The sequence below is a fragment of the Lithobates pipiens genome, unplaced genomic scaffold, assembly GCF_037356315.1.
Source record: "Lithobates pipiens isolate NorthernLeopardFrog02 unplaced genomic scaffold, aLitPip1_a1.2 Scaffold_35, whole genome shotgun sequence".
Lineage (NCBI taxonomy): Eukaryota > Metazoa > Chordata > Amphibia > Anura > Ranidae > Lithobates > Lithobates pipiens.
This window is the reverse complement of record NW_027507811.1, coordinates 2,310,760-2,327,026: the sequence shown is the minus strand read 5'-3', so window position 1 is coordinate 2,327,026 and position 16,267 is coordinate 2,310,760. Positions and strand designations below refer to the sequence as shown.

The 16,267-nt window shown below is 46.5% G+C and overlaps 4 protein-coding genes across 7 annotated transcripts in view; all 4 read left to right on the top strand.

Annotated features, from left to right (window-relative positions):
* The window catches only part of LOC143955878 (uncharacterized), a 201,633-nt gene that overhangs the window by 95,643 nt on the left and 89,723 nt on the right, over positions 1 to 16,267 (top strand). The gene's annotated exons all lie outside the window — the stretch shown is intronic.
* Positions 1 to 16,267, top strand: part of LOC143955330 (uncharacterized) — a 95,155-nt gene that overhangs the window by 74,190 nt on the left and 4,698 nt on the right. Inside the window, 1 exon segment of the mRNA XM_077465400.1 lies at positions 4,438 to 6,096. Coding sequence (XP_077321526.1) covers positions 4,438 to 6,096 — 1,659 coding nt within the window.
* LOC143956048 (uncharacterized) lies at positions 1,774 to 3,900 on the top strand. Its single transcript, XM_077466178.1, has 3 exons — positions 1,774 to 2,712; positions 2,829 to 2,917; positions 3,596 to 3,900. The coding sequence occupies exons 1-3, from the start codon at positions 2,628 to 2,630 to the stop codon at positions 3,797 to 3,799; spliced, it is 378 nt and encodes a 125-aa protein (XP_077322304.1). The 5' UTR covers positions 1,774 to 2,627; the 3' UTR covers positions 3,800 to 3,900.
* Positions 9,864 to 15,944, top strand: LOC143955919 (uncharacterized). 2 transcript variants are annotated; one of them, XM_077466043.1, is made up of 5 exons: positions 9,864 to 9,923; positions 13,781 to 14,705; positions 15,125 to 15,259; positions 15,348 to 15,685; positions 15,775 to 15,944. In XM_077466043.1, exons 2-4 carry the CDS (start codon positions 14,427 to 14,429, stop codon positions 15,537 to 15,539), a joined length of 606 nt encoding a protein of 201 aa, XP_077322169.1. In that variant the 5' UTR covers positions 9,864 to 9,923; positions 13,781 to 14,426; the 3' UTR covers positions 15,540 to 15,685; positions 15,775 to 15,944. The 2 variants fall into 2 exon arrangements, with proteins under 2 accessions (XP_077322169.1, XP_077322168.1); XM_077466042.1 differs by lacking the exon at positions 9,864 to 9,923 and having other exon boundaries at positions 11,130 to 14,705.

Here is a 16,267-nt window from a genome sequence, read left to right as displayed (position 1 = left end):
GGAAGTAGAGAGGAGACATTGTTGGAAGAGGCAGCAGAGAAGGTAATAAGATCTTATTTTCTATTTACACCCAGTAACCCCCCGTCATGTCCGTCCTCTTCCTCCATAGTCACTGTGACGTCTTTTATTCCTCTCAAGACCTTCCGCTCTCTAGCTCCCTCATCACCTCCTCCCATGCTCACCTCCAGGGCTTTACCAAAGCCTCTCCAATCCTATGGAATGCCCTACCCCAATCTGTCCGCCTATCTCCTACTTTATTAGCTTTTAGATGATCCCTGAAAACCCTTCTCTTCAGAGAAGCCTACCCCACCCACACCTAATTGTATTTTCATTTTCTCCATCAGCTCATCCCCCACAGTTATTACCTTTTGTTGCAATTGACCCTCCCTCTTAGCCCTTGTACACGCGGTCGGATATTCCGACGGAAAATGTCCGATCAGACCGTGTTGACGGATAATCCGACCGTGTGTGGGCTCCATCGGACTGTTTCCTTCGGAATATCCGACCGACAAAGTTTTAGAGCTGGGCTATAAAATTTTCCGATAACGTGTTCCAATCGGACTTTGTAGAGAATTCCGATCGGACAAAGTGCCACGCATGCTCAGATCAAATTCCTAGACCAAAGCTATTGGCTACTAGCCCGAACGTAGTCCCGTCGTAACTAAATAATGTCATCACATTCCGAACGAACAACTTTGTCCGACCGTGTGTATGCAACACCAGTTTTGAACAAAATCCGATGGATTTTGTTGTTGGAATGTCCGATCCTGTGTACAAGGGTTTAGATTGTAAGCTCCCAGGAGCAAGGCCCTCTGATCAGTATTGATTTGTATTGTAACTGTACTGTCTGCACTCATGTTGTAAAACGCTGCGCAAACTGTTGGCACTATATAAATCCTGTATAATAATAATATCTCCAGCAGATGATGACACACACACACACACACACACATATATATATAGTGTGTAAACCTAGATTATTATTATACAGGACTTAAGTTCACCTCAGGGCCGGTTCACACTGCGACGCGAGGCGAGGCGACACGGCTCGCCTCGCCTCGCTCCCGCAAGTCGCCCCCATTCAGTACTATGGAACCGTTCTGAGAGGAGCGACTCGAGTCGCTCCGACTCAGAAAAAAGGTTCCTGTACTACTTCGGGGCGACTTGCATTGACTTCTATGCAGAAGTCCTCTGCAAGTCGCCGCTGAGCTCCCCGCAAGTCGCGGCGAGGTAAGTCGGAAACGCCTCGCCGCGGCTCGCTGTGTGAACCGGCCCTCAGGATGCACAAAAATTCTGGATGGCCGCACTCTGTAAAATTTCAAGTTTGGAATTTTTGTGCCTCCTAGTCTTCAGGTGAGGAGCTGGGCATTGCCCCTGCAGTTAGGAGGATGGCGTGAGAGACCATATAGCCGACCCACCTAGAGATGAGTCCATTTGTGTAGGAAGTTCCCCTTCCTGGACATCACGATGACCCTCCATTGACCTCACAGCTCTGCCTCAGAGCAAACAAGTCACAGGAAGGATCGTATTTATCTTAGTTCTTCAATGTACAGCAACCCTCCTATTACCCCTCCCCCGCATCCTATTATTGTGTGACCAACACCATCCAAATAATTCTTACTTTCATTTCCCAAAGTTATCCGTCTACGAGGAGACCTGTATAGATCAAATGACGGCACCAATGAGGATGGAGGAGGACTGGAGTCACATGACTGAGGAGATACTAAACCTCACCCTGGAGATCATCTACCTGCTGACCGGAGAGGTGAGGAGGATTCTGGGAGGTCACATGACGTCACTCTTATCTCTATTAATAAAACACAGACCTGACCGGAGAGGTGAGGAGGATTCTGGGAGGTCACATGACATCACTCTTATCTCTATTAATAAAACACAGACCTGACCGGAGAGGTGAGGAGGATTCTGGGAGGTCACATGACATCACTCTTATCTCTATTAATAAAACACAGACCTGACCGGAGAGGTGAGGAGGATTCTGGGAGGTCACATGACATCACTCTTATCTCTATTAATAAAACACAGACCTGACCGGAGAGGTGAGGAGGATTCTGGGAGGTCACATGACATCACTCTTATCTCTATTAATAAAACACAGACCTGACTGGAGAGGTGAGGAGGATTCTGGGAGGTCACATGACATCACTCTTATCTCTATTAATAAAACACAGACCTGACCGGAGAGGTGAGGAGGATTCTGGGAGGTCACATGACATCACTCTTGTCTAGTCTGGTCAATAGTCCATGTTCTTATTGTAGACCTTTAGATGATGTCAGATGATTGATGTCGGTTTATCTTTCTCCTGATCTGTAGGATTATGTTGTAGTGAAGAAGTCTAGTGGGGAGCCAATCCCAGGAGGATGGAGCAGGACCCAGAGCCCCACCATGGTGCCTCCCCCTCCTTCTCCCATACCTGAGAGGAACAAAGAGCAGAAGATCCTGGAACTGACCACCATGATGGTCCATCTGCTGACAGGAGAGGTGAGGAGGATTCTGGGAATTCTGGGACATTATCCAGTAACAGACAAGGGATGTGTCTGGATGGTGACTGTATCATTGTGTGTGTCAGGTTCCTATAAGGTGTCAGGATGTCACTGTCTATTTCTCCATGGAGGAGTGGGAGTATTTAGAAGGACACAAGGATCTCTACAAGGACGTCATGATGGACAATCAGCCGCCCCTCACATCACCGGGTAAGAGGAGACTTTATTGTAAAGGAGAGAGCAGTACGGAGGCTCCACCTAGATCCCCCATCTTCTGATAAACACATAGAAACAATGTATTCAGTCAGTGTGTGTGTTTCCTACAGATGGATCCAGTAATGGGAACCCACCAGAGAGATGTCCCCGTCCTCGGGATTCCACACAGGAAGGTCACACCATCCCCCACCATCATCAGGTAGATGAGGAACAATCACTGATAGTATCATTAGGATCTGTACATTATCTGCATTGTTACCATTGATGTCATTTTTATTCTATATTCAGAGTGGAAACCTGAGAGATCCTAAAGTTGAGGTTAAAGAAGAGATAAAAGAGGAGGATGATGAGGATGGGGGGATGGAGGAAGAACACAAAGATCTGTACCAGGACACCATGGTGGAGTCATCCAGATACAGGAACCCCCCAGAGAGATGTCCCCGTCCTCTGTATTCCCGGGATTCCACACAGGAAGATCACATCATCCCCCACCATCATCAGGTAGGTGAGGGACAATTATTAGTAGTTATGGTTTCTTTACAAGCATGATTGTTACAATGAATGTTTTATTATATATTCAGAGTGGAAACCTCTGGGATGATAATATTGATATTAAAGAAGAGTATAAAGAGGAGGATGAGGAGTATGGAGTGATGGAGGAGTTTTCTGAAGGACACAAGGATATGATGGAGCCACCAAATACCAGGAACCCACCAGAGAGATGTCCCCGTCCTCTGTATTCCCGGGATTCCACACAGGAAGATCACATCATCCCCCACCATCATCAGGTAGATGAGGAACAATCACTGATAGTATCATTAGGATCTGTACATTATCTGCATTGTTACCATTGATGTCATTTTTATTATATATTCAGAGTGGAAACCTGAGAGATCCTAAAGTTGAGGTGAAATCAGAAGAAGAAGAGAGGTATGTGAGGGATGATCAGCAGTCTATGGAGGAGGATGGAATAACGGGGACATTTATAGAGGAGGACACTCCTACAGAGATCAGCACAGGTGGGTCATTAACACTAAATACATTCCTCCACCCATACTGCTCACTGATTGGTCCAGAGTAGGGCGGGGGCTGGGTGATATCGGCCTGTAATCCCCTGGTCACTTTCCTGAGCTGTGTTCCCCGTCCTGTATTCCTGGATTTCTCTCCGATAATCTTCCTTCTCTGTGCTGACAGAAAAATGTTGATTTTTGGTACATACTCCTGACCCCTGCACTATATACTCTATGTTGTACATTACATAGTCTTCACTCTCTGACTAAGGTCCATGAATAAAGAAATGATCTGGTAGGAGATCAGAGGACCCATTTACTAGTTACCTTGAGGGGGGAATTGTAAGATCCTCAGAGACAAAGCTGCCTGATGTGGGCGGAGTCCTGGTTTAGGGGAACCAATCAGCTGATGTCTAGTAATAATAAGCCAAATGGTCTGGGGCTGAAGTGGTTAAAAAATTCTACTTATAATTTGTCCTAAGTCGCAACGTTTATGTTTTTACCTTATAACAGAATTATCATTAGGTCAGTAGATACTAAAATTGTAATCGTATCTGTGACCTGGAATATAATATGTATAATTTGAATGACTTATAACCACATGTATTTTAAACACAATACTGACTGCACCATTTGAAGTGAACTTTGGACAAACTCAGTGGATATTTAGAGATGGATTAGGTATCTACACAGCTCCTAAAATCTAACACAATGGGTTTTGCTGGACGAGGGTGATTTCTACGTGACCAATCAGCTGATGTCTAGTAATAATCTTTGTATTTCTATTTTAGTAGATGGACGGGAGATGAGGAAAACCTCAGAGGATTGTCTCACTTTGTCTCCAGACTGTAAAGTAGAAGATGAGGACATCACACAGTATAGTCCAGGAGAAAACCCGACTACCTCAAATGTCCATCCGGCACCACACAGTGTAGATGGACCATCGTATTCCTCTTATCCCGAGGAACCTCAGACTGTGCGGGACGGTGCCGGACCATCGTATTCCTCTTATCCCGAGGAACCTCAGACTGTGCGGGACGGTGCCGGACCATCGTATTCCTCTTATCCTGAGGAACCTCAGACTGTGCGGGACGGTGCCGGACCATCGTATTCCTCTTATCCCGAGGAACCTCAGACTGTGCGGGACGGTGCCGTCCTTCCATCAGATAAGAAGTTTTTCTGTGCCGAGTGCGGGAAGTGCTTCAATTTTAAATCCAATCTTACTGCGCATAAAAAATCTCACACAGGTGAGAAGCCACATTCCTGCCTTGAGTGTGGGAAATGTTTCCGTTTAAAATCCAATTTTAATGAGCATAAAAGATCTCACACAGGTGAGAAGCCATACTCCTGTCCTGAGTGTGGAAAATGTTTCCGTACTAAATCCAAACTTAATATTCATAAAAGATCCCACACAGGTGAGAAGCCATATTCCTGTCCTGTGTGCGGAAAGTGTTTTGCTTCTAAATCAAATTATAATGAGCATCAAAGAACTCACACAGATGAGAAGCCGTACTCCTGTATCGAGTGCGGGAAGGGTTTCAGTTTTAAATCCAAACTTAGTGAACATCAAAGGACTCACACGGGTGAAAAACTATATTCCTGCCCTGAGTGCCAGAAATTTTTCTTAAAGAAGTCCCATCTTTCCCTACATCAGAGATATCACACTGGCGAGAAGCCATTTTCCTGCCCTGAGTGTGGAAAGTGTTTTCGAGAGAGGTCCAATCTTTACAAACATCGGAGGTCTCACACAGGGGAGAAGCCATATTCCTGTCCTGAGTGCGGGAAATGTTTTTCACAGAAGTCCAATTTTAACACGCATCAGAGATCTCACACGGGGGAAAAGCCGTATTCCTGTGCTGAGTGCGGGAAATGTTTTTCATACAAGTCAATGCTTTCCAGCCATCAGAGACTGCACACGGGGGAGAAGCCGTATCCTTGTCCTGAGTGTGGGAAATGTTTTTCAATGAAGTCCTATCTTTCCAGACATCGAAGATCTCACACGGGGGAGAAGCCAATTTCCTGTCCTGAGTGCGGGAAATGTTTTTCAGATAAGTCCCATCTTTCCAGACATCGGAGATCTCACACGGGAGAGAAGCCACTTTCCTGTGCTGAGTGCGGAAAATGTTTTTCAGATAAGTCCATGCTTTCCAGCCATCAGAGATCTCACACGGGGGAGAAGCCATATTCCTGTCCAGAGTGCAGGAAATGCTTTTCACGGAAGTCCACTCTTTCCAGACATCAGAGATCTCACACAGGGGAGAAACCGTATTCCTGTCCTGAATGTGGGAAATGTTTTTCAGAGAAGTCAAGTCTTTACACACATCAGAGATCTCACACGAGGGAGAAGCCATATTCCTGTCCTGAGTGAGGGAAATGTTCCTCACTGAAGTCCGGTCTTCCTGTACATCAGGGGGTCCCACACAACCCTGGAGGTGTATTAGTGAGTGCGGGAAATGTCTTGTATATGAATGTTGCTGGACATGTGGGGAAGAAGCACCCCCTGATATACACCTCAGATATACTCCATGGCTGATCTTCATCATGGAAGAAACAGTTGATAAGGAGATCAGAGATCACCAAAGACATGGATGAAGTGTTGTACCGTGTCGGCCATTGATAGCAGGAGAAAAATAAAAATGGAGTCATTACCTCTCATTGGCTGAGTACATTTTGTGGTATGGAGACTTAGATGTCTATTTTTCTCTTGCAAGAGGTCTGTTTACTCAAGTCGTCTTCCAGGACGAAACGCGTTAACCCCACCACTTAAAAGGTGGTCCTCTAGGCCTTTTAAAATAAAAATGGAGTCATTACCTCTCATTGGCTGAGTACATTTTGTGGTGGAAGATTTCACAAACACTTACAGGTCTATTATTTTTTTATTATTATTTGTTGAACAAATATGACACATTTTCACCATTCTCACAAATGTTGGCGATATTTTATTTGTTATGATTTTCTATGATCATTGGCTCCATCTAGTGGTCGTAATGGGGCTCTTTTAGTAAAAATGCCACATTGTGGCCACTAGATGGAGCCGAGGATCATAGGAAATCACTGTGTTGATTAAATTACGGACAAAAATGTTCTTCTTCTGCCGGGCAAATGCTTCCCACATTCATCCAACTATTTATTTTTTATAAAATAGACCCCTTAGTATCCTCAGTCTTTACACAGGAAAAGGAGGGGTATACCGACCACCACTGTATGGTTAGTAACGAGTCGCAGGATGTACCCTTGTGCATAACAGAAGCCGGTGTCAAGAAAAGACTAGAAAACATAAATAAATTACCAGGACTGGATGGCTTACACCCGAGAGTCCTCAAAGAACTTAGTCAGGTTATAGCCAGACCGTTATTCCTAATCTTCATGGACAGGATACTGACGGGAATAGTAACAGATGATTGGAGAAAAGCCAATGTGGTACCAATATTCAAAAAAAGGGCAGAGACCATTTCCTGGGAACTTACAGGCCGGTCAGCCTAACATCAATAGTATGTAAATTTCCTGGGAATTTACAGGCCGGTCAGCCTAACATCAATAGTATGTAAATGATTGGAGGAGATGATAAGGGACTATATCCAAGAATTTGCTGATGGAAACAGTATCATTAGTAGTAACCGGCATGGGTTTACGAAGGGTCGTTCTTGCCAAACCATCCAGTTAACATTCTATGAGGAAGTGAGCTGCCATCTAGATAAGGGGAGGCCTGTGGACGTGGTGTATCTGGATATTGCATTCGATGCGGTTCTCCACAAACACTTAATCTATAAGCTGAGGTCTGTAGGCATGGACCGTAAGGTTTGTTCTTGGATAGAAAACACGTTACTGGGGCGTGTCCAAAGGGTGGTGATAAATAACGAGTACTCAGACTGGTCAGGAGTGGTAATTGGGGTACCACAAGGTTCCGTCTTGGGACCAATTCTGTTTAATTTATTCATAAATGATATAGAGCAGGGGTCTCCAAACTTTCTAAACAGAGGGCCAGTTTACTATCCTTCAAGGTTTAGGGAGGCCGGACTGTGGCTAGTTGGAGTAGAAAATGCCTCAGTGGAAGTAATAGTGCCCTATTGTTGGTATCAGTGGAAGGAATAGTGCCCCCATTGTTGGTATAAGTGGAAGGAATAGTGCCCCCATTGTTGGTATAAGTGGAAGGAATAGTGTCTTATTGTTGGTATCAGTGGAAGGAATAGTGCCCCATTGTTGGTATCAGTGGAAGGAATAGTGTTGGTATTAGTGTGTCAGAAACCACGAAATCAGGCCAAAACAGAAGTACCGTTAAATCACACTTGTTTAATAATAAAAAGAACAAACGTAGTCAAAACATATCCAGAGTTCAGTAACCGGAACAGATAGTCAGCCAAGCCAGAAGTCAGGGATCAATGTAGTGGAACAGCAAGCAGGATCTGGAGCCAGAAGGGATGTTAGCAAAGCAAGTCTTCTTGTACAGGATCGCAGGAGATAGTTTCTGTGTTGTGACCAAGGTGAAGGCAGAGATCCACTGGACTGTATGGCTTAAGTAGGCAGGACTGACGAGCAGGATATCATCAACAGCTGAGTAACTTTGGAGTGCTAGGAGCTGGCAATTAGCTGACAGCTGAGCGGCTGTTACCTGTGGAGAGGGGCTGCAGTTGAGCTCAGCTTATATGCGGCACCGAGTAAAGTCAGGACTGTCTGGTACTTGGGCCAGAACTCAGTCCCAGAATGTTGCATATCGGGACTGGATCATTAGGTCCCCGCAATCCTGTGCCCTCCCTGGACAGGGCAGGATCAGGAAACTTCCCTGTTTTTCAAGATTCCAGCAAGAAGTGCAAAGGAGGTCTACACTAGAATGGGCATTCAGGTTTTATTTGCTTTACATATATATATATATGTAGCGGTGGGCTCCTGAAGAGCCCACGCTATGGGTTTTTCAAAATTTAACTTTACCCAAACTACAGTTTGGTTTGGGTCTATTTGCCTAAATTTGACTTCTGTGTTAGTCTGACTGGGCTGTGAGATGTTCGGCCTGGCCACAGGGGGCACTGTCTCTGGTGGCAGGCGTGGAACGATGGTCTGGTCAGGTGCTCAAGTTACTCTCTTCCGGAGCCAGGTCAGTGGGAGTGGCCCTCTCGCTGTGCCCTCTGGGAGAGGGTATTTAAGATGCGGACGTCACGTGGTTCGGGGTTCCGGTCCAATATGCTGTGCTGATTACATGGTCCTGGTCCTCCTGAAAAGCCCCCAGGAAGGCTATGGCCTGGGGTGCGGATCCACCCGACTTTGATGCCTTGGAGCTGGCTAGCCCAAGGCAAGGGAACTAGAGGAGGATTCTGAGGTGGATGGGTGCTGTCTCCGGTTCGGGTGAGACCCAGTGTACTTCAAGCATTCCAGGGGAGGACTCTTCAGAAGAAGACCACGTCCGGGTTGGTTTTCTTAACAAGAGCCTGGAAGGGCTGAAGCAACTGAGAGAATCCGGTCTTGTGGATATCGCCAAGCTGGCTGAAAGATCCAGGGATCCTACAAGTGTTCTACAGCTTCGTTTCCCTACATGTTCTACAACAACGTCGGTGATGAAGACTTTGTTCCTGAGGAAACACCCGGTTGGCTGCTAGGCCTTGTGAGAGAGGGACTGTCCAGTCTGAGTGACCATCCAGCTGCGAATGGCTATTCTCTAGATGCAGTCAAAGTAAGCAAGTTCTTTAAAGTTTTTGGACTTTGACATTGAGAGAACCTGAACCTTCATTTCTAACCCTCTGATCCCAAGTTGAAAGACTGTTCAATGGTTTGAGTTTTTGCAAATAAAATCCATTCAAGTGGATCTATTGTAAGGCTTAAGTTACTGGGCCATCTACCACGGGACATCCCCTAGACGTGAAACAAGGAGAACGAAAGGTAACCGTGAGCCCAAAAATAACCAGCAGCTCCTTCGGGGGTTAGTGCTACATATATATAGTATATGTCCCCCTTGGTGTGAGTGGAGATAACCCCATCTATAAGGATATACAGTACATACACACACAGCACAAGGCCGTGTTCACACTACGAGATGTTTCTTAGGGGTTCCTCTGATCTCCACAAGGTGGTGATAACCCTTCTCCTCAGACAGGAAGTCTCTATGGAAGACAGGAAGTGATGTCACCTATAAATAGGAAGTTCCAGGTGAGAGGTGAGTCGGGAAGAAGTAGAGAGGCGACATTGCTAGAAGGGGCAGTAGAGGAGGTAATAAGATCTTATTTCCTATTTACACCCAGTAACCCCACCGTCATGTTCCGTCCTCTTCCTCCATAGTCACTGTGACGTTTTTTATCTCCAGCAGATGATGATACACACATATATAGTGTGGGAACCTAGATTATTATTATACAGGATTTATATTATGCCAACATTGCTTTACAATATGAAGGGGAGACAATACAGTAAAATAAAATAGAATTAAGAGGGCTCTGGTCAGAAGAGCTTACAATCTAATAGGGTGGGGCAGGTGGTACAAAAGGTCATAACTGTGGGGGATGAGCTGATGGAAGTGGTAGGAGATTAGTTGGAGGTGTGATAGGCTTCTCTGAAGAGATGAGTTTTCAGGGATCGCCAGAGTAGGAGATAGCCGGACAGATTGGGGTAGGGAGATCCAGAGGATGGGAGAGGCTCTGGAGACAGACAAGGGAGGTAGAGAGTAGGAGGATCGGAGGGGACGGTTTGGGTGATATTTGGAGATAAGATTGGTGGTGTAGCTTGGGGCAAAGTTGTGAATGGCTTTGTATGTTGTGGTTAGTATTGGGGGGTGGCAGACACTGAGTGGTTGGTAAGATGGATAAGTTTGGCAGCAGCATTCATGATAGACTGAAGAGGGGAGGAGCCTATGGAGACGTCGGCCAATGAGGAGGGAGTTGTAATAGTCAAGACAAGAAATATCAAGGGGGTGAATGAGGAACTTGGTGGTTTCATTATTTAAAAAGGGGTGAATTTTAGAGATGTTACGGAAGTGAAGTCTACAAACTTGATGAGATGATGTGGGTGTCATCGGTGTAGAGATGGTATTGGAAGCCATGGGAGGTTATCACGTGACCAAGGGAGGAGATGTAGATTGAGAAGAGAAGGGGTCCAAGTCCAGAGCCTTGGGGGACCCCTAGAGGAAGTGGAGAGGAGGAGACAGAGTTGTAGGTAACACAGAAGGAGAGATGTGATAGGTAGGAGGAGAACCAGGATAGAGCCTAGGGAGGCCTAGGGAATGGAGTTTTTTTTTTTTTTTGAGGAGAATGTTGCATATCGGGACTGGATCATTAGGTCCCTGCAATCCTGTGCCCTCCCTGGACAGGGCAGGATCAGGAAACTTCCCTGTTTTTCAAGATTCCAGCAAGAAGTGCAAAGGAGGTCTACACTAGAATGGGCATTCAGGTTTTATTTGCTTTACATATATATAATATATATAATTTATGTAGCGGTGGGCTCCTGAAGAGCACGCGTTATGCGTTTTTCTAAATTTAACTTTACCCAAACTACAGTTTGGTTTGGGTCTATTTGCCTAAATTTGACTTCTGTGTTAGTCTGACTGGGCTGTGAGATGTTCGGCCTGGCCACAGGGGGCACTGTCTCCGGTGGCAGGTGTGGAACGATGGTCTGGTCAGGTGCTCAAGTTACTCTCTTCCGGAGCCAGGTCAGTGGGAGTGGCCCTCTCACTGTGCCCTCTGGGAGAGGGTATTTAAGATGCGGACGTCACGTGGTTCTGGGTTCCGGTCCAGTATGCTGTGCTGATAACATGGTCCTGGTCCTCCTGAAAAGCCCCCAGGAAGGCTATGGCCTGGGGTGCGGATCCACCCGACTTTGATGCCTCGGGGCTGGCTAGCCCAAGGCAAGGGAACTAGAGGAGGATTCTGAGGTGGATGGGTGCTGTCTCCGGTTCGGGAGAGACCCAGTGTACTTCAAGCATTGTCCAAGTCCAGAGCCTTGGGGGACCCCTAGAGGAAGTGGAGAGGAGGAGACAGAGTTGTAGGTAACACAGAAGGAGCGATGTGATAGGTAGGAGGAGAACCAGGATAGAGCCTAGGGAGGCCTAGGGAATGGAGTTTTTTTTTGGAGGAAGAGGAGCGTATGGTCAACAGCATCAAAGGCCAGAGATAGGTCAAGTAGAAGGAGTATGGAGTAGTGGCCATTGGTTTTAGCAGTAAATCGTTAGTTGGTTTTAGTAAGGCAGTTTCTGTGGAGTGCTGCGGGTGAAAGCCAGACCGTAAGGAGTCAAGAAGGTTGGGTAGGAGCTAAGATGGTTGTAGACCAAGTGTTGTAGAAGTTTAGAGGTGAACGGGAGCAGTGAGATGGGTCTTAAGTCATTCAGGTTGGTGGGATCCATTGAGGGCTTTTTAAGTATGGGAGTGATCTGCACATGCTTTTGATTGGAGGGGAAGATGCCACTAGAGAGAGAGATTAAAGATGTGAGGGAGGATAGAATAAGAGGGTGACCATAGTAGTTGTGAGGGGACAGGATCTAGGGGACAATTGGTTAGGTGGGCATCTGAGAAGCTTTGTAACCTCTTTAGTAGTAGCTGGTTCAAAAGAGGAGAGTGTTGACTGTGCTGTTAGACAAGGTATGTTGAGTGGGGAAGATATATGCACAGTGGAGATGTCCTCACGTATTGCATCAATCTTGATTAACCCCTTCAGGAGCGGAACATTTCCCCACTTACAGGGCCGGAACATTCTCTTCATTTTGGAGATAAATTCTAGTAATATGTTCCTCTAAACAAACATCACTGACAAAAAATAGACAAGACAATGACCATCCTGACCATACATGGCCTACAAAGGGCAATCATTACACTATGCAGCCAACACAATGATGGAGTGCCGGGGTCAGGAGTATGGAGCATAGAGCCCCTTACATTGCTGGTCAGGAGGAAGAAAACATTCCCCAGCCTGCCATGAAGAATATGTTCCATCATTGGTGTCAGAGAGAGGAAAATACTGAGTGAAGTGGAGGAGCTGAGGAACATCTCAGAGGAGACTGATGCTAGAGGGCTTTGGGGTCACTGAGGGGGTAGCGGAGTTGAATGGCTCTGGCTCCTTGATCGGGTTGTTGGGCAGCAGGGCTCTGAGGGAAGAGGAGGCTGTAGGGCTCTAAGATAGGGAGTGGGGGCTCTTTGTCTATGATGGTTCTCCTACCTTACATTTCAGAACCTCCTTACAGAACTCCTGCCAGGAAATGTAGGCGACCTTCACCTTCTTACCATCTCACTGGTAAAATAAAAAGATAAAGAGGCGAATGAAGAAGGACGGTCCTTCACCCCTTGGTGGGCACTCATACTTAGAGGAGGTCTGTTTGTGCAGCATTGCCTAACAGACGGTCAGTGCTATCCATACAGGGAGACAGTCCAATACCTTTCCATTATACAGGGTCTGGCAGTGCCCGGTGCTAGAATTCTGAGCCCCAGGAACCCACCACCACCACCCCGTACAATGTCCTGGATACTAGAGAATACTTGGCAACTAAGAGAACAAACCCCTCCCCCTGCTGCCCTCTTTCTACCCATTGGAGGGAAGAGAACTCCTCCCCCACAGCTCTCTACTCCATCAGCATTCTCCTCCAATCCAATCCAATCCCTTCTCTTACTGCAGAGAGTGACATCACTCCTGTCAGTCAGCAGGCTGCCGGAGATTGGAGCCTTGCAGCCGGAGTTCTGGAAATTGTCCTGATTATCCGGCAACTCCGACCAAAAGTCAGCAAGTTCCCCTTAGGGTGCACAAACATTCTGGATGGTTGCACTTTGTAAAATTTTAATTTGGAATTTTTGTGCCTCCTATTCTTCAGGTGAGGAGCTGATCATTACACCTGAGACCAGAATAACAAGAGAGATCATATAGCCGACCCACCTAGAGATGAGTCCATTTGTGTAGGAAGTTCCCCTTCCTGGACATCATGATGACCCTCCATTGACCTCACAGCTCTGCCTCAGAGCAAACAAGTCACAAGAAGGATTGTATTTGTCTTAGTTCTTCAATGTACAGCAACCCTCCTATTACCCCTCCCCCGCATCCTATTATTGTGTGACCAACACCATCCAAATAATTCTTACTTTCATTTCCCAAAGTTATCCGTCTACAAGGAGACCTGTATAGATCAAATGACGGCACCAATGAGGATGGAGGAGGACCGGAGTCACATGACTGAGAAGATACTAAACCTCACCCTGGAGATCATCTACCTGCTGACCGGACAGTCGCATTAATGAAGAGGGGAGGAGCTTATGGAGAAGTCGGCCAATGAGGAGGGAGTTACAGTAGTCAAGACGAGCGATAACGAGGGAGGGAATGAGGAGCTTGGTGGTTTCATTAGTTAAAAAGGGTGAATTTTATAGATACGGATAGGGATGCACCAAAATTTTGGCCGCCGAAAAATATATCGGCCAAAAATAGCCTTTTCGGCAATTTGCCAAAAGAGCAAAATGGCCGATAACGGAGCCGAACATAGGGTGGGGTGGTGCTGCCCAACGCGGGGGTTGTCCTGTAGCGCAGAAGAGAGAGGAGAGCCGCCGCCTGATTGATTAGAGCGCCGGGAACATAACAGCTTTCATTTCAATAGCTGTGTGTTCCCCGCCGCACGCCGTCACATACAGCCCCTCCCCCTTGTCCAGGGAACTTTGATAGACAGATCACCCGTCCCAGGATTCCAAGGCTCTCAACAGGCCCTGTGCAAAGGGGCACTCCCAGAAAACATGCAAAGTAGTTTCCTCCTGGATGATGCAAAAAGGGCAGTGCCTGTATCTGCACAGATTTCCGGCATGCATGAATGTCCTGAGTGGCAACCCTCATATTACCCCCTCCCCCCACATCCTATTATTGTGTGACCAACACCATCCAAATAATTCTTACTTTCATTTCCCAAAGTTATCCGTCTACAAGGAGACCTGTATAGATCAAATGATGGCACCAATGAGGATGGAGGAGGACCGGAGTCACATGACTGAGAAGATACTAAACCTCACCCTGGAGATCATCTACCTGCTGACCGGAGAGGTGAGGAGGATTCTGGGAGGTCACATGACATCACTCTTATCTCTATTAATAAAACACAGACCTGACCGGAGAGGTGAGGAGGATTCTGGGAGGTCACATGACATCACTCTTATCTCTATTAATAAAACACAGACCTGACCGGAGAGGTGAGGAGGATTCTGGGAGGTCACATGACATCACTCTTATCTCTATTAATAAAACACAGACCTGACCGGAGAGGTGAGGAGGATTCTGGGAGGTCACATGACATCACTCTTATCTCTATTAATAAAACACAGACCTGACCGGAGAGGTGAGGAGGATTCTGGGAGGTCACATGACATCACTCTTATCTCTATTAATAAAATACAGACCTGACCGGAGAGGTGAGGAGGATTCTGGGATTCTAACATGATGTTCCTATTGGTTCTCCAATACAGAGATTTCCTCTTGTGAAGTCCGGTGATCATATGACCATCACAGTGCCTCCATGTGACTCCCTAAAACCTGAGAGACACAACATGGAGAAGATTCTAGAAGTCACCAAGAAGATGATGGAGCTGCTGAGAGGAGAGGTGAGGAGGATTCTGGGAATTCTGGGACATTATCCAGTAACAGACAAGGGATGTGTCTGGATGGTGACTGTATCATTGTGTGTGTCAGGTTCCTATAAGGTGTCAGGATGTCACTGTCTATTTCTCCATGGAGGAGTGGGAGTATTTAGAAGGACACAAGGATCTCTACAAGGACGTCATGATGGACAATCAGCCGCCCCTCACATCACCGGGTAAGAGGAGACTTTATTGTAAAGGAGAGAGCAGTACGGAGGCTCCACCTAGATCCCCCATCATCTGATAAACACATAGAAACAATGTATTCAGTCAGTGTGTGTGTTTCCTACAGATGGATCCAGTAATGGGAACCCACCAGAGAGATGTCCCCGTCCTCTGTATTCCCGGGATTCCACACAGGAAGGTCACACCATCCCCCACCATCATCAGGTAGATGAGGAACAATCACTTATAGTATCATTAGGATCTGTACATTATCTGCATTGTTACCATTGATGTCATTTTTATTTTATCTTCAGAGTGGAAACCTGAGAGATCCTAAACTTGAGGTGAAATCAGAAGAAGAAGAAGAGAGGTATGTGAGGGATGATCAGCAGTCTATGGAGGAGGATGGAATAACGGGGACATTTATAGAGGAGGACACTCCTACAGAGATCAGCACAGGTGGGTCATTAACACTAAATCCATTCCTCCACCCATACTGCTCACTGATTGGTCCAGAGTAGGGCGGGGGCTGGGTGATATCAGCCTGTAATCCCCTGGTCACTTTCCTGAGCTGTGTTCCCCGTCCTGTATTCCTGGATTTCTCTCCGATAATCTTCCTTCTCTGTGCTGGCAGGAAAATGTTGGTTTTTGGCATAGGCGCTGCACTGCCTAGGCACCTTGGGGATGTGTTTTGGATCTTGGCAAAAGGGGGACCTACTGAATATTGGGTTGACGGTCATGATTTTATGGCTGATTGGTGTATTTGTATGGTACATACTGCTGACCCCTGCACTATATACTCTATGT